Source organism: Lepidochelys olivacea (assembly GCF_965140295.1).
Source record: "Lepidochelys olivacea isolate rLepOli2 genome assembly, chromosome: 2".
Classification (NCBI taxonomy): Eukaryota; Metazoa; Chordata; order Testudines; family Cheloniidae; genus Lepidochelys; species Lepidochelys olivacea.
In genome coordinates this window covers 104,992,256-105,018,269 of record NC_140412.1, presented here as the reverse complement: position 1 = coordinate 105,018,269, position 26,014 = coordinate 104,992,256, and the positions used below count along the sequence as shown (strand labels likewise).

Genomic DNA, 26,014 nt, shown 5'->3' with positions numbered 1-26,014 from the left:
CTTGGGGGCTGTGATTGGATCCACTGATTATGACCTTCTTGTAGCCTGCAGCATGTTTTTCAAGGTAGTCCAAATATTGGAACTACAAATATGGTGCTCCAGGACTATAAAACTCAAGTGTTTGTATATTCTTTCAGCACCATCTCACTTTACCTAATACTCTTTTTTGTGCTATGGTAAGTTAAAAAAAAACCAAAAAACCAACAAACCCACACCACACTAAAAGGTCTTTTCAACGTCAAAGTCTGTCTTTGTCACACCAGCAAAGCCCCGGGGCAGGCTCTTTGGTCTGCAATTGAAAGCAGCTAATTTTGTCAAAGAGATATAGGCCCATGCTTTCCCATTACGTGGCTTATTTGCTGATATTTACAATGTTAAGACTGGGCAGCCTTTCCCAGATGTGGAGGACAAGGAGGGCCTACGGGGTGATTCTTTGTGATAAACCTCCTCTTAGCACAGGGGTAGCTCAGGGAAAACAGCTTCCCCTTTGGTGGCAATACAATTAGAATCCCTTAGAAAACTCTGAGACAGGAAAGAACGGGAGTTACTCTATCAAGTAGCTCACTGAGGACAACTGATGCTCAAGCTGCCATAAAGCCTTGCAAAGAAAGCAAGCATACAGCGTCTATTATTGTACCAAAGCTCTGACTGAAAAAGCACAGTTGTCAAGCAGATGTAGATGAAACAATCAACTATGCTGCATACAATTTTCCCAAAAGAGACTCCAGTCTTTGACTGTCTATCAACAACTAGATTTCAATGAATGTGGCTATTATGCATTTTAACTGCTAGCTTTGGGCCTGGTCTACTCCCTGTGAAGCCAAAGGGAATGTTGACTTAAGCAGGAATAGGAGCAGATCTTTTGCTTTTTAGTAATCTAATAACATTATGGCTTGCTAACTGGTAGCAAAGTTCACTGTTCTTGAAGTCAATTAGACTATTTACAGGTGTAAACTTCCTTATATGCCTAGGTGTTGGCAGGATTGGGCTGTATGTTTGTTAAATCTAACTCCTACTAGATATAGCAGGGATCTATGTGTTACTTCTTTTATACTCAAGTCAATGAAGAAAAGGGTTCTTTCTGAAACAACTTCTCCAGATACCTTTTGTCAAGACGGGTCAGGGCACTAGAGTACTGGGACTTTAAGTGGCTCACATGATAATAACTCCTGACCAGCTAACATTGCACAGCTCAATGGTGACACTCTTCAGAAATCTTTTAAACAAATATCATATTCCAAAAATGAGCGCTAGCATCCGAACAAAGCTTTCTCAGGAAAGTCTTTGCTTCTGCAAGCCACAAATTTTCTTTGGCACCAGGCCAGGCTTATAAGCAGACGTAAATGTTACTGAAGCTGAAACGCAGCAAGTCCTTCTCCCCAGCTCACCTAAGAAAACTTTAAAAAACCCTTCCTGTTTGAAACACCAATGCCAATATCCATTACTATGGAAGTAAGAGAATGAATAAGATGTAGAAGTGAGACGTGATTTTTTTTTCATTTAATTGCACAGGGAGTACCAGGGCTGCAGAGTGAAATTGGTATTTAGTTTGAAGAGACGCAGTATGACACAGCCTCAGTGTGCACTTAATGGCCTGAAATGTTTAATGCAAAGGCACACACAATGCAAATATTGTTTCCTGAACACTAAAAATACCATAGGATATCCCTACTGCAAGTTACTGCCAACTGAGACCTTCCTCTTTTTGGATGCCTGCTCACCCTTGTCCCTGCAAAATACCCTCATTCAGTAGCCCTGGATGTGAATGGGAGTTGCGGGCACTCAACCAATCACAGGAGAGATCTCAACACCTTGAAGAATGGGACTCTTAAAGACCTTGTGTTAATGTTCAAAGAAGAAAAACAAAGTTAACCATTAGATTTCACAACACACAGCATCTAAAAGGTTAGCACCAATAGGTTGCATGCACTGGACTGGGCGGAATCAGGAAGTGACACCTGTTCTTGTCGTTTACAGTTTTGGAGGCTCTCTTTTTGTGAGGCTCCAGGGAGATTCTATTCACAAAGACTGCTATGAAGAGTGAAAAGGCAAGCTTGCTATCCTGACCATGTGTGGTTTAGTTTAATGGTCTACCACTCAAACTCAGACATTTATGTCCATTAAAGGTCTGACCCTAATGAATTATTTGAGTCCTTTATATTATTTCTCCTACCCATCAGATATAACCTACATCCTAAATGTTAACGACACAGCACGTTTTACCACACTAGCATGTACACTTTCAACTATCATTAGAAACGAGAAGGATCTCGACTCAGGCATGGGGCCAGGTTTAGTAAAACTTTCCATGAGGAAAGCTTTTTGTTTTCTCCCAGAGCTGCTAGACCAGGCCAACAGGGAGGGAGGGAAAGCTCATATCCAGACTGAAGTGTAGACAGTATTACTGGACTTTGTAGACTACCTGCATGTTGTTCTAATGACATCTGGACTACTGGAAATCAGAGAGTGAACTCAGAAGTTTTCAAAGGCATAATTGTGGCAGCACCAGACTAAACTTAATGCCTTGAGAGCCAATCACTTTAATCACAAAACTGAAATGTATGAAAAAGGATACATTTCAGCAAAAGAATAATTCTGTCTGCTACAGTTCCTGTTCAAATAAACTATATCACCAAATCACGTGCACTTCAGAAATATACGGGGATATAAAAAATGAACATATGGTTTAGAGGCAACCGAATTTCATATATACCGTATTGGAGATATATGGACTTGTCAGACATCTAACAGTGAAACAATATAAGCAATTCATGGGAATGACATTAGCAATAGCTCACATTACATCCACGAGTGAAACTTTTACTTCAAAAGTTATTTTTAAAAGAGCGATGTTTAAAATGAAATGGCTGGGGAGGCTGCAGCTTTCACTAACACTTTACCCGTGGTTTTGCCACTTTTACTTATTATTGGGAGTTTAATGGTCCCAATTTACCTTTTTAGATTAAAAAAAAGAAGTTGAAAAGAGCGCATTCATGGTCAAAGAACGATAAAACTCAGCTGTACCAAGATAATTATGGGGGCAAAAGCCTACTTGTTTTAAAAAGAAGCTGATGATGTGTTTTCAGTAACTGCTGTCAGCCACATACTGAAAAATTCAGACACCTCTTTGTTTATGATGTATATATTCTCGTCACTATGCAGGGAGTTAAACATATACATCCAATAGCATCAAAAGCAGAAGCCAACCCTTTATTTAAAAAAAAAAACAGGGGAAGGGAGGAATTAACTTTCAAAGCAGCAGAAGAGAGTTCTTAAAATCCATAGCACCTGGAATCAGACCCAAAGGAAAAGTGCTAGGAAACAAATTTAAAAACCAGTTAGGACAGAATTTTACCTCAAAAGTCTGAGTCCAAACACTCATGGGCTTTGGGCAAGTTTCAAACTTGAACTTTGTAGCTCAAGCACAACCTTTATTCAAAACATAAATATTGTTTTTTAATTAAAACGTATTTGTTATTGTCTCTGTACTAATTAAAATGAAAACTGGGAGCAGGAATATATTATAACTGTCAAAATGTGTGGAGAAGACAGATCACAATGAAATCCCTTTCCTGTAGGTACCAATGTGTTTCCCCCTTGCTTGCAGAGATATCATTACCAATGAATGCTAAGCCATTTCTTTGATGTTTTTAATGGCAGGAAATAATTCTGCTGTAGCTCAAAAAATGTATCAGTAAGCTGGGGTGCCAATCATAACCCTAATGATGTTTCTTGGCATTAAAACACCTCATTGAATTCTCTCTGTCCTCACAATATGAAGATTTGGGCTCAATTCTTTGTCCCGCCCAAGCTACACTAGGCACAGGAATGGGAAGTGGGGGCAGGGAAGATGACTTTAAGCCACCTTTGGCCTCCCCTATTCTGAGTTTAACCAAGGGCCTGTCCAGTCCACAGACTAAGTTCTACTTAGCTGCTTATGGCCACAACATCTGAGTAAAGCAACCAGAAGTTCTAACATCTGAGTAAAGCAACCAGAAGTTTGGAAACTTCTCTGAGCCATCTTGGTCAGCAAAACTGAACTGAAAGTACTATCAGAATGGACTTTCTTGTGGTATTTTGGCACAAGTCGTGACTCAGACCAGGAAGGAGAAGCAAACAAAAATATAAAATAAACTTTAACGGAGCATTCACATCTCAGTACATGAAATAATGTTTAGTTCCAGGAATGGACAAAAGGTCAGGTCAGTCCTTAATTTCCCCAAAGCAGCTACTCTTTGGCTAGTTAGTGATAATTTTGTTCTGTATAGCTCATTTGTACTCCAGTGGCCTGGCATGCCAATGATAGCTAACTGTTCCTGGGCCCAGTTCTCCTTCATGTGGCAGTTATCTTGAGCCCTGTGAACAATCTTCTGTCTGGCTTTATATTGAAGATCCATTGGCGATAAATCAATGATTCTTAAAACACTTAACAGAATAGAATTTGTGTTTAGCTGTCTGTCTGTCTCATAGGGTTTTCTATAGCTCCTATCACCGTAGTTTCTGAGCTGTTCCCAGGTTAGATCCTTGTGCAATTCATGAAATCTTCTCCCTTCCCCAGTACAGGAGCCTCTGCTTGGGATATACCTCTTTCTTTTTAATAAGGCACCTTTCATATCAAAGATACCCATTGACTTCATTGGGCTCTGGATCAGACCCCGAGTTCAATACCGCTAAGGGAGCAGCCATTAGGCAATCAGCAATATCTCTCTCACACACTGAGTAAGGAGTGTTGGTCAGGGAATGGAGGGCATCTTCTATTCTTTTTGCAAAGAAATATGGAATTTCATGGATGACCACCAGAGACAGGGATAAAAGCTCATTTTAACTCTTTCATCTGAAGGACAACACCTTGAACAGTACCTCAGCCCTTACTACTGCAGTGTCAGCACTGGGAGTCAGTCAAAGTCTTGTTTGGGATTAAATCTCAGCATCATGTGACACAGGAGTGCAAACTGAGGCAGACACGTCAATATTAGTAATATAGTCACATATAGCTCATATTCTTTTTCAAAGGGAGTTTCAAAGGTTTTATAAATGTTTTTGAGACAGTCATGTACTGAAACAGGCTACCAATCGAATCAGTAGCCCAGGTGGCAACTGTTCGTTTTTGTTTAAAATGAAATTGCCAAGACCAACACTTACGTGCCAAAATAGAAGCCTCATTGGGTTTTTTCTTTATACCATGTTAGCTGAGTATCATTACACCAACACTGAAACATCATATACAGTGCATATATTTTTATAAACACACTGACTGCTTTTCTGCAAGGACCTCTGTGATGTAGATGGCCTAAGTCTGGAACTACTCCAGACCAAATGAATGAATATTGCTTTGATCCCACGGACTGAACATGAAAAACTTCTGTTTATTCCAGGTCCAAGATTACTTAAAATGTATTAGAATTAGGGATATATAAATCAAACCAGGAGAAAAAAAAAGGCAAGTTTGTGAGACTCTGGATCAAATGTCACTTTGTGTAACCAGGGTTGGATTTTTAATTTGTCCTGTGGTCACATTAGCATGCTGTCTATCTATTTTAGGATTTTATACTGCCACCCATCACCGTGGTATCTGAGCACCTTCCATGTAAAATCAATAGCCATAAAAGTTGCTATTGGGCTTCATGGAATCACTGGCACTTCTTCTTTTACAGAGTAGGGCCTTTGGTTTTGATTTCTTATATTTTATTAAATTACTTTTAGGGAGAGGGGGAGTTGGGTGATATATTTTGGGAAGGAGGGAAGGAATGCTGTGCATTAAAATTAACTTATTTTTACGGCTTTTGTATTGTTTATTCACACAAAGATGTAGGAACAAAGTTTAATTAGCTATAACAGTTTGAAGGAGACATGATTGAATCAATGTTTAAATTATAAATCCAAGGTGATTTTAATCTATTTAAAAAAAAGATGAAATTGTCTCCTTATTCCTTGGTTTGACTGGAGTTCTGCTTTTCCACATTCAAAATATTATTACAAAATACATATAGTCTACATAATTCTCCAACAAAAAAAAACCACTTGAAGATGGATAAAATACTAATGGGAAATAATGGCGATGGTTTGATTTTAACTGCAGCCAAACAAAAACAAACAAAAGGGTCTTTTCCCTAGATAATCAGACCCACTTTATGATCTCTTTACTCCCAGTGGAGAGTACCTACAATTAGTACCTACAATTGGCCCCAATTACTTCAGTGAAACAATTCATGACCGTAATGCACTATTCACTGTGAGCAAAGGTATCATAATCTGGCCCTCACTGAGTAATATATAACTGGGAAACCAAGAGATGTTGCAGTAACCAAGCTGCTCTTCTGAACTATGCCTGTAGGTCAAAATTCCATCCTTCTACAATCGGTCTTTAGGTCTGAAACGGTGGCTCTTTACTGAAACAACCTTATAAAAATTATTCGCTACACTTGCAAGCAATGAGACAGTTAGGGAAGATGGGGCAACCCTAAAAGGACAGACTTCTACTACTACTGTAACTTATGATTAACTGTAATGGGGACTGATGGGGTGTGAGGCGGCACTGGTGAAATGTGAATTTGGTTTTTTTCAAATGTAAAGTGTAATCGATACATAAAACAAAACATTATTATTGGCACTAGCACATAAAACGTAATAGAAATAATAAGCAGCAATAAAATTGCCACTGACAGGAAGGGAAGTAAACAGTGTAAATCAGTTGGAAAGAAAGAGATGAGGTGGGAAAGGAGACATAACATTATAGTTGTGAGAAAAGTTTGTCAGGTACATTTCTGGGAGTCAGATGTTGATGCAATTGGGAGAATTTCCTCTGTCCCTTAAATATGTATTATTATGCTACCACTGCTTTTAGAGAGTGATCCTTAATTTGTGGAAGTAAGGTAACAATAGATTCGTGTATTTTCCTTTTACTATTAATAAAAGCAGGGATTGTTTCTCTGTCTCTAGTTCTGTGGCTAGTCACAGAATGGCTTTAAATAGTATGATACATACTGAAGTATGGATTTCATTATCTGGCTACAATGATCGGTGACTGCAAAGTAATTACTGTGCCAAAGTAATTTATGCTATGTCAGAGAAAATGAGCGTGGGGTGGGGAAATGAAATTCTCTTTTCCAGAACACAGAGCATCAACAGAGTAGCCCTGTGACATCTACTGCAAGCTAGGAGCTGTAGCAGGTTCTGAGATTGCTGTGCTCCTCTTCACTGGGGGGGCAGTTCTGGCTAGTGGATCTGTGCACCCCTGCATCCAACATTCCCAAGCCCCAACCATGGCCCTCCAATGGGGAGCAGCAGAGAACCCTTCTGAATGCTGAGGGGGGTTTCTCCCAGTGGGACTGCACCAATTGCCCAGCCTATCAGTGTGGCCTAGAATGAGAGAGTTCTGATATTCCGATATTTCTCTCTTCCAAAATGATCCTTTTAATTTTTTTATTAGTTGTAAAATAAATAAATTGCATTAAACAAAAAAGGAAGAGCGGGGATGATGGGTATAATTTGTGGAGGGGTAATGTGCTGCTTTTCTGGAGGCATAGTTACATGGTGGCTACTGATATGGATTGAATCTCCAAGATTATTATATATAGATCCTAGCTGTTAGTCTTGTGAGCAGTCCCACCCTGGGTAATCTTTGTTTTCTATCAATCTTTCATTTGATTGGGGCATTTTACTTCTTGTTTATTTCATTTTGGGGGTTGCATCAGCTTTAATCTTGTTTCTCATAGCAGTATGCATGTGGAAAAAGTGGATAATGTCTATATGAAGACTAGCCTGTCCTCAGCATAGAAAGAAATGCAGTGAAGTTGTGTAACAGCCATGTAAAACTTTAATGAACTGTGCTCCTAATTAGGAAAATTCCTTCGATTTGTCTGTCATGTAACTGATTAGGATCTCTATTAAGGAAAGATGTTTTCCCAGAACTGAAAAGCAAAATGCTGTTATTCAAACTCAAAAATACTAATTTTTTTATCCTAATTCAGCAAGTATCATGCAGTTTGAAATCAAATGAATAACTGTCCCCAAAATTATATTAAAAAAGTAAAATTAATTGTCTTTTGTTATAATTTCTCCCTGAAAGACAATCATATTCAGAAGCTCCTTGGTACCAATTACTGTAGTTTCAATACAAACTTTCATTTTCAAAATAGCATAGAATATTATATACAAATATATTGCTATTGAAAGGGAGATCACATATTGCATTAAGGTGAAGGTTCAGAAGACTACTGGGATACTTAGTGGTAAGTGCTAAATCACAGTTCAGGGAGGTCATATAATCAAATTCCAGATTACCCTCTTTATTATGTTCCATTAACAAATCTTTGGAAACCAAAGTCTGACAAGTTCATCACAGCATTTTAACATTTGAGTGGTACGTGTTGGTGGGTATATATATATATAAAATCTTACAAACTAAAAAAACATCGGCTACAAATCTATAGTAGGAACTAAAGAAAAAAGTCTTAACTGCAGATGCCACCAGACTGAAAAGCCATCAGCTGAAGGACATGCCTCAGTTTTTAATTTGAGTTTTCTCAGCTGAAATAGAGCAGTTTATTATTTAGTTCCAGTTAGCAGATTTGTGTATCTGAAGTTTCATTGCATTACGAACAGGACAATGTTAAATATGTTTTCACTGCCATTCCACAGGTCACTGGCATAGGCAGAAACCAAGACCATATGGTTAAGATTATTGCAATGTAGCTATTGGTCATGCAGCTAGCTCTACAGTGACTAACAGCATTTAATGCTTCAAAATACAGTTTCGTTATTGCAAACAAAATTAAAGAACTCTTTCTCAGACAGAGAACATCAGAGCAAAATTCTGCACCATTCCACAAAGCTGTTAATTTGCACTTTCTTCCATCAGAATTCTGAAGGGGGTTAAAAGAACTCACTGATATAGCAATATGGTTGAATGCAAACCTCTACAGCTGTGGAAGACTTACCATCATCCAGGTACAACTGGTCCAATTCCTCAGGTTCTCGCTTGATCATTACAGGAATAGGGGCCAAATTATGATTACTGTCCTCATGCAACTCTGGCAATGACAGTGGTTGGTTTGTTGGAGACTCATTTCTTTGAACCTTCGGCAGTTGGTGCTGCTGTTGACCCATTATGGATGAGTGAGTTGGACTGCAGGACTGCAAATAGGTTGGCTCTTGGGTAACAGATGGAACTGGAGAAGAGGGACTGTTGGGATAGAGTGTTTGTTGGTAACCAAGGGAACAGCTACTGCTCAGATGTTGACTCACCTGCGGCTGCAGCATGATGAGAGATGATTGCTCTGGAGAACTTGGGTGCACAACTATAGACCTTGGCACTTCCTGTATGGTGGGGACACCTCCAGTGGGTTGCTGAAGTCCTAGGTGACTGTGGCCCGGGTTGGTGATGCACTTGTAAGCAGAAGATGAAAGATCATGCAGCTTGGGGCTTGAGTTGGGGGAAGATGACATCACAGTGTTTCTCTGCTGACAGGAAGTGAAGCCAGCCACAAGGCACGAACCAGGATCAGGAGGCATCATGATCTGCTGGCTGTAGTATGGTTTAGAGAGAGGGTTTAATCCTTGGTTCATTGGTCCACAGGTTTGAGCAGGCTCATAGTCATCACTGGGTTCTGTTTTTATAATTGGAACTGTTAAGAGAAAAAAAGTTTTAAATAAACATGAGTTGCATATTGGTATGATCAAGTTGGCTTGTGGCTAGGATACCCTTTGCAAAACAAACAACGTCTTGAATAAGACTCTCTGTGTCTTTTGCTTAGTTCTCCCACCCTATAAAAAAAAATGAATGAGTCATCAGCTCAAGAAAGTCACAGCTGGTTTTAATATTGAAAAGGACTATTTTCTTTGGACTCTCCTTCAGCACTAATGTGCTATAAAAATCTATTTGCAAATAGCTGTGCTGCAGTAGAAGCCTTGGACCCAAGGGCTCCATGGATTTGTAGTAATCAAAGCAAAAATTTTAACTTGGATGTACTACTGCATTTCTAGTGCTACTGATGGCCCATTTGATAAATGTCTGCACATTTGGTAAACTCAAGAATAATAAGGTAGAGATGGGGCTTTCAGAGTTCAACAGAAATAAAATTGCAAAGATAAATTACAATATTGTTATGGACAAGGAGGTTTTGATTATAAAGCTTTTTTTTTTTTTTTTGGAAAGACCAGGAATCTCACTTATTTTTTCTTTTACATAACTGTGTTTAATCTCTGCTTCCTGCTACCCAGCCAATGGGTGTAAAATATTCAACAAGTTGGAGCGAGCTCCCAGAGATCACAAGTTGGATCCAAACTACCAATGCCAACTCTGGGAGAATGTTAGTCCGGACTCTGCATACCAAGAAGAAACCTGCTCCTGTTATGGACAAATTGTGTCCTCCATCTCCTGCCCCAAAGGTGTGCTGAAGAGGCTGTACCTGTCAGTCATGGAGAGAACGCTCTGCTCTGAAACATGAAGGGTGACTGGCATGGAATTTGCTACTTCAGCAGACCTTTGAGCATGAAAAAAAATCTTGAGCCTCTCTCTAATAAAGGCAATTCAGAGGGGAGAGAGGATTTTGCCTTTCCTGGATATCCAGCAGCACATGAAGTTGACAGGGAAAAGACTCCCACTTCCTAGATCAGGTGAACTATAAATTAGAAGGGCCAGGTAGGCCTCTATGGCCCAGATTTTTAAAGGTATTTAAGCATTCAGCACTGCAACACATAACTGATTTAGGAGTCTAAATCTCATTTGCAGAAGGGAGTTAGGCACTTACAGCCTAAATTCTATTGACTATCAATGGGGTTTTTGCTCCCAAGTGTCTTAATCCCTTTTGAAAATGAGATTTGAGCTTCTAAATCAGTTAGGCATTGCAATGCTGAGCACAGTAATGCCTAAACACCTTTAATAATCTGGGCCTAAATGACTTCAAGGAGTTTGAATAAACATATTTATTCTAGGCAGACCCAAACTTAAATACAGAGAGCAGTGATTTTGGATTCATGTGAGGGTTTATCTTCTTGCCCTAATAAAAGCCTACAGAGACTTTCATAGCTCTTAGGCACTGCTAGCAATTTATGACAATATCACGGGATATCTGTTAGGGTATAAAAATAACTAGTCTGCTAGGGTAGAGTAGATACCAATGAAATATCTCTGGGTACTGTGATCTAACAATTCAGTTTCAAGTGTATGCATGTGTTTGAGGATTTTGAACCTTTAAAAGAGCTTTTAGTCCATTTAATATGCGTGCATATATTAGCTATAGTTAACTTCTTTTAATGCTCTCAATTTTTACTTCTGGTGAATGCACTTTGCTACCCTTGTTTTACAACCTTCTAGTCCCTTGTTAATTTTGCTCCTTCTATATTGTTTTACACACAGATGCTTGCAACACTTGCTTCAAGATTTCTTGGGCTACTAGTAAAAACATGCTTAAATACATAACAGATGCACGAGTGCCATTCAAGATGCATGTGTTACGGATAATGGACTGTCATCAGATTCCTCCTTCTCCTATTTTCACCTGCTCACATGCTGCATGCTAGTTAGCATGGTTCAGAATGTACTAGTTGCAGGGAAGGAGATTCCAGGTTCAAGGACAGCTTTATAAAACCCAGATTATGCCCTTTATGAAAACACAAGACCAAAGAAACACACCTCAATAAACAGAGAAGCATAGAGACTGTAAGAAAATACCTTTCACAAGATCCTCATGTGTTTTACATTAGGTTCACTGTCCTAGCACAAAGCCTGGCACAGCTGGAAATACGAGGATCGCTGAATACTGAATTTTCCCAATATATCACAGTTATAGAAACACCTGTGCTAAGTAATTCCAAATTAATCCACTGACAATTCAGTGCTCAATAACCCTTGCAGTATCTCATTCATTTAAAACTATGAGTCTATGGGTATGTCTACGCTGCAGTTAGACACCTGCAGCTGGCCCATGCCAGATGACCCGGGCTCATGAGGCTGCTTAACTGCGGTGTAGACATTCTGACTCGGACTGCAGCCCAGCCTCTGGGACCTTCCCACCTTGCGGTCTGGACACACCCTATGAATCTTATGATGGTGAATGGTGGCACATGGGGCTGGTGGGCGAAGCATTGAGGAATACTGATTCTATGACAATGGTGGGCAACCTGCAGCCCATGGGCCGCATGCAACCCATCAGGGTAATCTGATTGTGAGCTGTGAGACATTTTGCTGACATTGACCATCTGCCAGCATGGCCCCTCCCCCCCTCCAGCTCTCAATGGCTGCAGTTTGCCATTCCTGGCCAATGGGAGCTGCGGGAAGTGGCAGGCTGCAGGGTCATGCTGACCGCCGCTTCCTGCAGATCCCATTGGCAGGGAAAGGCATACCACGGCCACTGGGAGCTGTGGGGGGCCGTGCCTGTGGAGGGTCAACGTCAGCAAAATGTCTGGCGGCCTGCAATCAGAATATCCTGATGCGAGTGGCCCACCACTGTTCTATTACCTCAGGTTGTTCTTTTTCACACCCTTCGCAGTGCACACCTTTGCTTCCTCACTTAGCAATATGTATATTTCCTTGTTTCCATCTTCAGCACATTTATAAAGGGGCCACTCAGTCAAGGTCATATTCAGTAGCAAAGTGAATGGTGGGGAAAGTTATGTGTTGATAAGTCTGGCTTCAGTCTTCAGCTGCAACAAACTTATCGCTGCTACATCTGAGGAGGGTGGCTTTCCACTCTTCTGATCCTGGGCCAGCCTGGGGCTGAAAAGGCCCCCAGAATAATTTAGAACAGCCTGTAGCTGTGCAATTGAAGGTTTGGCCCTCAAAATGCCTCCTATACAGAAGTGTGTGTGGGAGGCTGGCTATCTCAGCTTTGCACAACTTGAGGATGTGGTCTAAAGGGAATCCTTGGCTGCCCTTTTCTGGCTTTCCAGCTGCTTTGCACTGTCTCAGTAGCTGAACGGGGGAAAGGATTCAGCCCTCAATGTGGGCCTGATTCACCACTGGTTTACTCCAGCTCTACATTGGTGTAACTCCATTTACTGCACTGTCAGACAACTGATGTAAGGCAGTTCTGAATGAGCCGACAGAGACATGCTAACTTTGTGTTCAGTGGAGTCACACTGGTATACAACTGGAGTAATACAGAGGTGGATCAGGCCCCACAATGATGAGTAGGTGTAATCTACAGGATGTAGTGTGGCACAAGAGTGAGTTTGTAGCCGGAAAAGTAACCAATGGGATGATGTAAGAAGGTGAAAAGACAAAGTCTGGGTCCTGCTTAATCTTACACCCCCTGTTTGTTGCTTTTCTTGCTACAATCCCACTTCCTCCACCTCCATTAGCATGCAAGCCACAGCAACTTACACAGATTTACTGATGTCAGTTACACCAACTTTTGTGCACCTCTTAATTTATGAGGTCTCTAGGTAAATAGTGGCTACTTGGACATGTAGTTGGAGGTTTCTGAAGTAGTTCAGCTAAATCTTGTCTATTAAATCCCCCAAAGTGTTTTTCCAGTGTAATAAAAAGGTCCTCTGTGTTAAATACTGTTTATCTGCTAATATCATTACTAATACAGGTATTGTACTGGGAGAGGGAAAAAAAGCATTAATGCTGAAATTGCTAAAGAATGTGGGCCTGATTCTCCACTGCCTTGCACCTTTTACAAGTCTTTTACATGTGTGTAAAATGAGAGTAAAAAATTCTACCAAATAACGACAGTAGCATTTACTCCACTTCTACAGATGTATAAATATCTTCACTAGGTACAAGACAAGAGAATTAGGCCCTGTGGGATCTTTGTTTTCAAGGAAAGAGCTAGAAGAAGAGCTAGAATCACATTTGTAAAGATGAGTGTGTCTGCAGAAAGGAGCTGATGAAAACTATTACAGTTAGTTTTCTTATCAGGCCTTAGTCTCTTCATAGGAATGGATGGCTATATTACTTGCCTTGTAGAGGACAGATATGCCACGGATTGCTACACTAAGACATACTGCAGTGTATTTGTGACATTCCATCCAGTATCTGCTTCTGTCCAGCATATGTAACGCTGTCAAGTGGAATAGCAAAAGCTGGTAACATACAGCAGCTGATACTTTTCAGATGGAGTTTAGAAGAAACCGTGGCTTTGATTCTCCACTGCGTGGCCATTCTGTGAGTGATTTGCACCTGTGCAAAGCTGGTATAAAAGGCTACTGGTCAGAAGGATGGTGTTTTGCATTCATTTTGCAAATGAATACACAGGGGACGATCAGGTCTCATATATTTTATGCACATCCTCAAAAAATTAATTAAGGGCATTTATTCTTCTCTCTGGCCTGTCTCTAGTTTTATCACAGGATGCTCTGTTTGTGGAATCAGTTTATTATCCTGGAAACCAGAGCATTTCTTTAGACCACAAACAAGTTACAAGTATTTGCTTTGTCACATTATAAGGCTAAGAAGGGCCTCACATACCGGCTAATGGATATCCCCATCCCTACTGTCCTTTCATGACCTTTATTTGGGTCAAGCGAACAGCATAGCTCCACAGATGTCTTTGGATAGGTCTACACTGCAGCTGGGAGATGTGATTCCCAGCATGGCACTAGCTCACTTTAAGCTGGCACACTAAAAATAGCAGTGTGGACGTTGTAGCCCTGGTGGAAACCCAGGCTAGCCACCCGAGTTCAACCCTGCCGACTCCCTGGGATGGAGCTCAGGCAGCTCGCCCAAGCCACCACCTGTGCCGCTACATTCACACTGCTATTTTTAGCACACTAGCACAAGTCTGTCTACCCATGCTGGCAATCACATGCCCCCAGCTGCAGCATAGAATCTAGACATTCCCAATGGAGCCACACTAGTTTACACAAGCAGCCTGGCCCCATAAATATTGCATTATGAAGACATCTTCTTCTAGCTTAGGCACCAAACCAGTGCATTCCTTTGCCATGGCTGTGGCAGGTCAACAGCCAACAGGAGAGTAGTGGTAAAGCATGATGTGTCTAACACCATTTACCTTATGTCTTATGTTCATGCTAACTTCCAACCTTTAGAACCAACCTGAGGCCAGATACCTGGTACTAAGTCTCAAATGCACCCTTCAGAAGGCATAATTTTCCATGAAGCTAATTGGTGGGCCTCTGTCATTCAGTTTTGGGACTCCTATGACTCTTAGATTGTTTTGCTTCATGTGACATAAGATTCCCCATATTATGTGTGGAGAGAAGCCATGTGATACCAAGAATATGATTAATAGCTCTGGAGTTAATATTTAACAGAAAACAGTATTAACCCAATCTACTTTAAACTATCAGGTCAAATATTTAAAATTGGCTATCAGCTCAAATGTCTTCTTTAAATGACACCAAGCTGAAAGAGACACTGCGATTCTAGCTACAAAACAGTGTTAAAATGACAAACAACAAAAAGCCCTGCAGCTGTTCAGAATCTATCAGCACTATTAGCATGAACAGGACTATTTTTTAATTTAATACAGCCGTCTCAAATGTCAATAAGCATGCTGTTTTAGGGCTGCTTTGTGGTGGTGAGATAACACTCTGCACTGCAGACTCTCAGCTCATTACAATGAAAAATTAAAAACTGAATTTGCTCCACTCTGAAACGTACCATTAACAAATTACCACAATGAGATCACAGTTTATAAAAGACAAAATAACAAACATGATGCCTGATCCTGCAAAGACTAGTGCATGGGAGTAATTTTACTCACTTGAGTAATCCCAAGCCTTTGCAAAGATCAGGTTCTTACTGTGCAAAGGAATGATAAATATATTTGATTTATCATTGTTAATTATGTTAAAATACTTGCTTTTATATAATGCACTAGATTGGTCTACTGATGATATTGGACGGTCCATAATTTGAAATACTAAAATATGAAAATGTTCAAAGTTCTAAATTAATCTGACAAACATAGTAACTGTGCTAATTGTTTTTAAATGGCTTGATGATGATATCACCTTAGGCTGCTGGACTTGTGTCATTATGTCATTTCATTTAATGTGAAGGTCTGGGAACCATGTGTTGGCAGCAGCACTGGCTATAATAAATCAAAGCTACTTCCAATTCTTGCTCAGAAAGACAAGCATTTATGACATCATATCAAGTCACTAGGCTTAAGACAATGGCCTTCTGTGTGGGTTTGAATGTGGGAGAAATATTTCAGTTAGTGTTGCAAGCCTGGATTTAACTGAAAGGTTTTTCTTAGAAGGTAAAAAGTTAATATATCAAACTTTGAAGAAAAATAATAAATCATGCACATTTACGAGAGGGTTCCTAAAAGCTTTTAAAATGTACATATATGTACATACATATATAGACAATTCTAACAAGTCTGTTTGCTTTTACATTTTAGCAATCCAGATGGTTTTTTAAAAAACCCTTTTATTTTTTTCATTATTAACACAAATGAACAGAGAAAATATAATCATTTCAATTATACAGATGTTTATCCTTATTAACTGTAACCTAATCAAGTCACATTTCCACACATGTATTAACAATCCAGACATTTATTGCCCTATAATATATTTATTTTGCTCTTGGTTTGATAGAGCATATCAAACAAAACATCCACCGTTCAAGGTGCAGAATATGATGTATTCGTCTGGAACCTATTTACAAATTTTGGATACTGTATTAAAAATAGCTACATAATTTTTTCATCACTTACACACAGAAAATTCTTGAATTTTGGGAATAAATGTCTCACCACTAGTGACAATTTAGGCTGGCATTTTCAAAGGAGCATAAAAGAATTTTAGGACAAAATTCTCCTGCAGGTCAAATTGGAAGAGATATTGGGGTTGGGTTTTTTTTTGCCTTTTTCTGCAGCATGGGGCCTGGGATGTTTGCTAGTTGAACTAGAGTAAATGGTGGATTCTATGTAACTTGAGGTGTTTATATCAAGAATTGATGACTTCAGTAACTCAGCCAGAGGTTATGGACATATTACAGTAGTGGGTAGGTGAGGTTCTGTGGCCTGCAATGTGCAGGAGGTCAGACTAGATAATCATGATGGTGCCGTCTTAATGTCTGTGATTGAGATGGGCAGCTAAATGGTATATGTGCCTTTGAAAAGCTCTCTCATCAAGTAGTCTTGATCCAAACAGAACAACCCTGATACAGAGAATCAGACATCCCTCCAGAAGATACCACACTTGTCATCTCATTTGCTACTGGTCTAGAAGTCTCTTAATTCTCACTAATTTAGAAATGGTTATCAATTTGGACCCACTTTTACTTACCTTTTAAGCATATTTTTGTTACTACAATACACCTAGGATTTCACCCCAAGTTTTGATTTTTAAGCAAAAGTTAGTGCTGGTGAGAAGTGACAAATTGTTCTCCCTAAAGCTTGACATCTCCTGCTTTACTATATAACAGCTGCAGAGAGAATGCAAACTTCCTCACAATACTCTGTCAGGGTGTCTCAGCTCTCTCATGGAGGGACTAACAGTTCTAGCGATTAAGACAATAGCTCAGTCTACAGGCCCATTCAGTTCTTGGACTCTCTGCTCAGATTCTCAACAAAGGTGCTTTTTGAGATGGTGCGTGATGTGGACATTTTCCACTAGGAACTGTATTAACCAATTCATTCCTAATGGTCACCAAACAACCCTCAGATTGTAACATCTTGGGGCAGAACTGAAGCAGTGCCGCAGAAATGAAAGGTACCTGAGCACTCTAGACCCTTTAAGTCGTTTATGTGCACAGCAGCACCACTACATAGTAAACCAACCTGTGCTCTTTCAATAATTGTAGGGATTATGTAAACTGTGGCTTCTTTTTTGCCTCTGCTTAGCTGACAACTAGCATTGTGTGGTTAACAAAGGAGAACCTAAAGACATCCCATTAAAAATTCTTCTCTCAGCCAACAGATATTCACTAAGGAAAGAGGAATGAAAATACAGAAGCATTCTAGGAATTGAGGGAAGGGAGGGGGAAAAGGAAGCAATCTTTGAAAAAACACATAGGTCATTTAATCTATTTTTATTTTTTTCATTTTGAAAAAGATACATTTTCTGAAGGACTAAGGCTAGGTTTTAAAAACCAACAAAACAAAAAACAGATGAGTCACCACTGGGGCACAGCACTCAGGTGACAATGTGGCCCATGCACTACGTCCATTTTCCCCTACTGCATTTGTCCTCACCTATTTGTAAACACCAGGGCCTAGATGGCTATGGTGGTGGTAGTGGTGGGGTGGGAATGACAATGCTTTACTATTTATTGGGCCTACAAAGTATGTCTTGAGTAACTTCAGTCATTGACCCAGAGTCCCTGGGATGGCCGAGCTGAGCTTGGCGAAAGACTAGAGGAGGTAGAGGGAAGGGGGAGGGAATATGAAATAAACCTAGTTTTAAACCACGTTTATTCACCCCTGAATAAACCAGGCTCTGGCATAAATTACTCTCAGGTATTCAGGGATCACCGGAGCACCCAAACAAGGCCCTCCCCTCCCCTCCCCTGCTGTCCCCTCTATGTCAGAGGCATGTTGGGGTAGGAGCTACTGGAACGCCTCTATGATGGCGGGATAGAGGGAGGTTGTCTTTTTGCCAGCTTTATGACTGCTTTACGCCCCAAAAACAATATTAAGCAGACTAACACAGACTAGGATCTGGCCTGCTGGGTCTTCTATGGAGTGATGGGATTCAACTGTCTGAAACAGTACACAGCCCTGGGGCCCAGTTCTAATCTCAGATATTATTGTGATGGCCACTAATAGAGGAAACTGAAGAGATCTGTCTTGCTTCCACCAGTGTGAATCAGAAATTGCTCATTTACGGGGCTCATTTGATTGCTGCCCCCATGTAGGGAAAGAAATCAGATACCTTTAAAGCTGATTGGTTGCTTTCCCTACTCACAAGTAGCAGTGCTAGAAACACAGAAACGTAGGGCTGGAAGGGACCTCAAAAGGTCATCAAAGTCAGCTCCCTGCGCGGAGGCAGGACCAAGTAAACCTAAACCATCCCTGACAACATGTCTGTCCAACTTGTTCTTAAAAACTTCCAGTGACAGAGATTCCACAACCTCCCTTGGAAGCCTATTCCAGTGCTTAACTATCCTTATAATTAGAAGGTTTTTCCTCATATCTAACCTAAATCTCCCTTCCTGCAGATTAAGCCCATTACTTCTTGTCCTACCTTCAGTGGACATGGAGACTAATTGAAATCACAGTACTCTTTATAATAACCCTTAACATAGTTGAAGACTGTTCTCGGGTCCTCCCACCAATCTTTTCTCAAAACTAAACATGTCGAGGCTTTTTTTTATTTTTTTTTAACCTTTTATCCTTTTTGTTGCTCTCGTTTGGGCTTTCTCCAATTTGTCTACATCTTTCTTAAAGTTTAACACCTAGAACCGGACACAATACTCTAACTAAGGCCTCACTGGTACCGAGTAGAGTGGGACAACTACCTCTTGTGTTGTACATATGACTTTCCTGGTAATACACCCCAGAATGATATTAGCCTTTTTCACAGCTGCATCACATTGTTGATTCAGATTCAGTTTTTGATCCATGATAACCCTCAGATCCTTTTCAGCAGTACTATGACCTAGCCAGTTATTCCCCATTTTGTAGTTATGCACTTGATTTTCCCTCCTCAGAGTGCTGTACTTTGCACTTGTCTTTACTGAATTTCATCTTGTTAATTTCAAAGCAATTCTCCAATTACTGAGCATGATTGTCCTGTACATTTCTATGTGTCTGTTTTTAAGGGCTCTGATGTGTGTGTATACGTAGGCATAGTATCCAAATAGACATGATCTAGGCACAGGATTTCAGTCTATAATCTCATTTTGCGTATATTCTCAGACAGCACCATTATCTGAGTCGAAAGTACTTTCAGATAATTCAATTACTAAATGCTTTTCAACTGCTGTTAAACTATTAGGTTGTTCAACACATATTCAAATGAAGACAAGATACTATATGTTGTAGAGACATGTGCACTCTGTTAAACTGGAGGGATAGCCCAGGGACATCTGATTTGTGTGCTTGTTAATAATGAAGAGAGAGTATATATCACATTTCTTTGAATATGGGGGGGGGGGGGAAGAGAGTTCTAAGAGACATGATTAATGTCTTATGATAGAAAATAAATCATACAACTTTGACAAGAGTAAATCAAGTCAAAATATGATTTTAAAAAACATGTGAAACAAGTTAGAGCTTTCTTTCTATTTTTTTATTTCTTTTTAAAACAAAACTTTCCTGTTGTTAGATCTTTATGGTCTCCAAATACTTTGCCTTTGTCTGTGTGACCCAGTTGCAATCCAAAACAATGTGGCTTGAGCACTCGGGATGTTGTTTGAAAGTTCTGAGTTGGAACTAGATGTCTGGTTAGTTGGAATAGATTAATTTAGGTCTGAAATGGGACTTGTGTCATCAAGAGATCTTGTGATCATCTCATATAGCAAATGTTCCTTTTTTGCTGCACGGAGGAAAGAAGATTTAGCCTACCTAGAAAAGAAAAGCAACACCAATGTCTTTCTCTTAAAATATTCCTACTGACGTGAAGGTCTGCTTTCCAGTTTCACAGCCTATATGCCAACTTCAGTGGTGTTTTCACTGCATGCACTATGACTAAAGTTGGAAGTTTGACGATGCACATAAATGTAACATTGGTAAAAGTGACTGGTTTTCATGACATGTCAGTTTGTCAATACATATAAATACTAGGGCTGTAAACGATTAAACATTAATTGTGATTAATCACGAGATTAAAAAATAATCACAGTTTTAGTCACACTGTTAAACAATAATAGAATACCGTTTATTTAAAATTTTTATATGTTTTCTACATTTTCAAATATATTGATTTCAATTACAACAGAATACGAAGTGTAGAGGGCTCACTTTATATTATTATTTTTTATTACAAATATTTGCACTGTAAAAAGATAAAAGAAATAGTATTTTTAATTCACCTCATACAAGTATTGTAGTGCAATCTCTTTATTGTGAAAATGCAGCTTACAAATATAGAATTTTTTTTACATTACTGCACTCAAAAATAAAACAATGTAAAATTTTAGAGACTACAAGTCCACTCAGTCCTTGTTGTTTAGCGAATTGAGTTTGCATGGCACTGTTGTAGCTGGCTTTGCAAGGTATTTACGTGTCAGACATGCTCAACATTTGTATGGCCCTTCATGCTTCAACCACCATTCCAGAGGACATGCTTCCATGCTGATGACAAGTTCTGGTCAATAACGATCCAAAGCAGCACGGACTAACGCACATTCATTTTCATCATCTGAGTCAGATGCCACCAGCAGAAGGTTGATTTTCTTTTTTGGTTGCTCAGATTCTGTATTTTCTGCATCGGAGTGTTGCTCTTTTAAGACTTCTGAAAGCATGTTCCACACCTTGTCCCTCTCAAATTTTGGAAGGCACTTCAGCTTCTTAAACTTTGGGTTGAGTGCTATAGCTGTCTTTAGAAATATCATATTGGTACCTTCTTTGCGTTTTGTCAAATCTGCAATGAAAGTGTTCTTAAATCGAACTACATGTGCTGGGTCGTCATCTGAGACTGCCATAACACGAAATATATGGCAGAATGTGGGTAAAACCACAGAGCAGGAGACATACAATTCTCTCCCCAAAGAGTTCAGTTAAAAATTTAATGAATGCAATATTTTTTTAACGAGTGTCATCAGCATAGAAGCATGTCCTCTGGAATGGTGGCCGAAGCATGAAGGAGCCTACAAATGTTTAGCACAGTGGTGGACAACCTGATGCCCGCATGCGGCCCATTAGGGTAATCTGATTGTGGGCCACGAGACATTTTGCTGACATTGACTGTCTACAGGCACGGCCCTCCGCAACTCCCAGTGGCTGCCAGAGGCCTGCCACTTCCCGCAGCTCCCATTGGCTGTGAACGGCAAACCGCAGCCACTGGGGTTTCGGGGGGCCATGCCTGCGGACGGTCAACATCAGCAAAATGTCTTGCGGCCCACAGTCAGATTACCCTAATGGGAGGAATGTGGCCCATGGGCCGCAGGTTGCCCAACGCTGGTTTAGAATATTTGTCATGTAAAATACCTTGCAAACTGGCGACAAAAGTGCCATACGAATGCTTGGCCTGTTCTCACTTTCAGGTGACATTGTAAATAAGAAGTGGGCAGCATTATCTCTGTAAATGTAAACAAATTTGTTTGTTTTAGCAATTGGCTGAACAAGAAATAGGACTGAATGGACTTGTAGGCTCTAAAGTTTTACGTTGTTTTGTTTTTGAGTGCAGTTATGTAACCGAGAAAAATCTACATCTGTAAATTGCATTTTCACAATAAAGAGATTGACTTGTACTTGTCTAAGGTGAAGTGTATAAGGTGTAGTACTTGTATAAGGTGAATTGAAAAATACTATTTCTTTTATCTTTTTTACAGTGCAAATATTTGTAATAAAAATAATATAAAGTGAGCACTGTACACTTTGTATTCTGTGCTGTAACTGAAATCAATATATTTGAAAATGTAGAAAAAAATCCAAAAAATATTTATAATAAATTTAAGTTGGCATTCTATTATTGTTTAACAGTGCGATTAAAACTGTGATTAATCGCGATTAATTTTTAAAATAGAGTTAATTTGTTTTGAGTTAATCACTTGTGTTAAGTGTGATTAATTGACAGCCCTAATAAATATATAGATGTGGGATTCAGGCACCCTTGTTCTGCACTATGGTAAAATAGTACATCAAGAGATTTAACATTACGCTTGCATCGTTCTCTCTGTCTGCTTGCCCTCCAGGGAGTTGTGAATATTAAAATGTAAATTGTGGGCAGAGTGCCCAAAAAGGCATTAATATGGGAGTAGCCATAATTTATGCAGCCTATTGTATATAAGCAGAATTGTACAGCCAGTGTGGGATGTAATCCTCAAGAGGGTTATTGGTTTAAAGGAATATTTATTGATTGAAGTTGTATATTGAGATTAGAATCACAGTCAAACATGCATATTTTCCATCATGTAAACACAGGAATTATTGTTAACTAGTTCACAAGATTCACTTTCTATGCTATAAATATTTATATGCCCTGGGATTTCTATAAGCCCCTCTCTTATTTGGGTTTTCTTCCTCTCTCTCTCTCTCTCTCTCTCTCTCCAGAGTCTGGTGGCTCTAGACAGACTAACACACAAAGTGTGCTATAAATTGCTCTAATGAAGGTTTCTTTGGCCAATCAATGGCTACTTTCTAATATACCACCAATACTTTTACTCCTATTCTACCATCAGCAGCAAGCAGGCTAATGTGGCTTTACCGCAGGATGTCATTTTTCATCTCTCTTTACAGCATGTTTTGATCTTGGCTGTTCCGAGCCATTTTAGCTCTTACTCAGCCTTCTCCTTCAGAGACTTAGAGAGTCCTTCTCTACAGCCTACAAAATACATTTTCTTGTGTATAGTTTATCTGATGCAATCACCAGAACAGCATTCCCTTCAGCATCAACCACAGGGCTAGATTAATTATGCTGATCAGCCATTCCAGAAGAACAAAACCAAATCGTTATGTTATTTCACCCTTACAATTTGAAACCTCATCTCCTTTATGGAAGTTTTACTTTTTGGCTTTTAAACCAATTGGAAGAGCCTATTGGTCCAACCCTGATAACACTTACACAGGTGACACCAGTGTGAATACTCAAGATGTAAGGGAGGCAGATGATAGCCCTTGAAATGCTAAAGTTTAGCGGACAGCTCAGGAAGCTTCAGTGATAAAGACCACAGGACAGATTCTGCCATCCTGACTCAGGCTGAACAGTACTTTGAAGTCAGTCGGACTATTTGCTAAGTGAGATACTGCTCAGTGAGAGTTAAGGTGCCAGAATATAGCCCTAAATTCTTAGAATTACCTTTTCACATGTGACCAGTAGCACCAAGATGGAGTTTACAGGTCAACTGTAACTCTGGAGTTCAGTGTAGGAAGTGAGCACCCTTAACCTCAGCGAGGTTATGTTCCTCTGTGATCATAGAATCATAGAATATCAGGGTTGGAAGGGACCTCAGGAGGTCATCTAGTCCAGCCCCTGCTCAAAGCAGGACCGATCCCCAATTAAATCATCCCAGCCAGGGCTTTGTCAAGCCTGACCTTAAAAACTTCTAAGGAAGGAGATTCCACCACCTCCCTAGGTAACGCATTCCAGTGTTTCACCACCCTCTTAGTGAAAAAGTTTTTCCTAATATCCAACCTAAATCTCCCCCACTGCAACTTGAGACCATTACTCCTCGTTCTGTCATCTGCTACCACTGAGAACAGTCTAGATCCATCCTCTTTGGAACCTCCTTTCAGGTAGTTGAAAGCAGCTATCAAATCCCCCCTCATTCTTCTCTTCCGCAGACTAAACAATCCCAGTTCCCTCAGCCTCTCCTCATAAGTTATGTGTTCCAGTCCCCTAATCATTTTTGTTGCCCTCCACTGGACTTTTTCCAATTTTTCCACATCCTTCTTGTAGTGTGGGGCCCAAAACTGAACACTGTACTTCAGATGAGGCCTCACCAATGTCGAATAGAGGGGAACGATCACGTCCCTCGATCTGCTGGCAGTGCCCCTATTTATACATCCCAAAATGCCATTGGCCTTCTTGGCAACAACGACACACTGTTGACTCATATCCAGCTTCTCATCCACTGTAACTCCTAGTTCCTTTTCTGCAGAACTGCTGCCTAGCCATTCGGTCCCTAGTCTGTAGCGGTGCATGGGATTCTTCCGTCCGAAGTGCAGGACTCTGCACTTGTCCTTGTTGAACCTCATCAGATTTCTTTTAGCCCAATCCTCTAATTTGTCTAGGGCCCTCTGTATCCTATCCCTACGCTCCAGCGTATCTACCTCTCCTCCCAGTTTAGTGATCTTTACGGGAGGCCATTCAGATCAAGATGGAGCGCTGCATACTGAGACCAGTGGGGTCCAAAGTCCAAATCTCTTTATTAAAAGCCAAGGTGAGCGCAATCTGCAAATGAGGTGTGGCTATTTGACTCCTGACCAGTGGCTAATGGGATTCTCATTTGCGTGAAGTATGGAAGCCCTTGCACTAGAGCTAAATATACATTGGAGGGGCAGACAGTGGGGAGGAATCCAACTGCATAATATTGGAGAAAAAAGGCTCAAAAGTGAGATTCCACTTCTCCTGCTGCTCTAGAACACATTCTGCTGCTGGAATGTAACAAAAGAGTTGATGGCCCAGTTATGATGAATTTATCCACTGTTTAAGTGGAAACAGGAGTCTGACAAAGCCTTGCCTGCTTTTTGTTGCACTGTTAAATGTCAAAAGTAACATTCAGCCACATAGCAGCCAAATGAAATAAATTGTAACAGCACATTATGTAGAAATGAGCAACCATAATTCAGATTTTCACTGTTAAAAAAAAAAAAGTGAAGAAAAAATTCCCTCCACACCATTCCACCTTCCTTGTTATTCTGCCCTGATTAGTGCAGACTTTACGACACACCCTTCAGGAATCTTTCTGCCTATAAAAAGAAGATGGGGGAGTATGCTTGTCAATGCTGACAATATCATTTCTAATATATTTGAGAGTTTGAGCCTAATTCACAGTTACACCAGGCCCCCTTTGCACAGCTCTGGCAGCAAAAAGTTGATTTACAGTGGATATAAATACAATTTACATCCGCCTGCAGACACATTTAAACTGTTGTTTCTTTGGTTTTCTGAGTTGGCCCTGAACTAACTAAAAGTGACTTTCTATGGGGCTGAATGTGTGGTAGCATAAGCAGCTGTGAGGGTTACTTTCTCTTTCTGCTTTGGTTTATCTGGTTTTAGCTGCCGGTCTGTCCTGAGCGCTGGCTGTGTCAGTCAGTGGCTTTCCAAATGGCCTCTGCAAGCCAGGGTCTACAGCTCTCCTAGCCTGTCGATCACACACACACACACACACACACACACACCCACTTTCACCTGTCTTATCTTGCAAATTCATTGAAGAATAGCTCCTCTTTCTAACCTTATGTTACCTGACCCGGTGCATTTTATGACCTTTTTACAACCCCACAACAGGATTTGGCCCAGGTTCCCTATGTAATCCGATGAT

At 40.1% G+C, this 26,014-nt stretch overlaps 1 protein-coding gene across 3 annotated transcripts in view; it reads right to left on the bottom strand.

Moving 5' to 3' along the window:
- NFATC1 (nuclear factor of activated T cells 1) overlaps window positions 1-26,014 on the bottom strand; it is a gene marked incomplete at its 5' end in the record, with an annotated part of 147,154 nt that overhangs the window by 28,152 nt on the left and 92,988 nt on the right. For 2 of the 3 annotated variants that reach the window (XM_084618290.1, XM_084618291.1), the window contains one exon: window positions 8,940-9,626. In XM_084618290.1, coding sequence (XP_084474416.1) covers window positions 8,940-9,626 — 687 coding nt within the window. The remainder of the gene's footprint in view (window positions 1-8,939; window positions 9,627-26,014) is intronic. The other variant, XM_084618292.1, reaches the window with a different exon arrangement.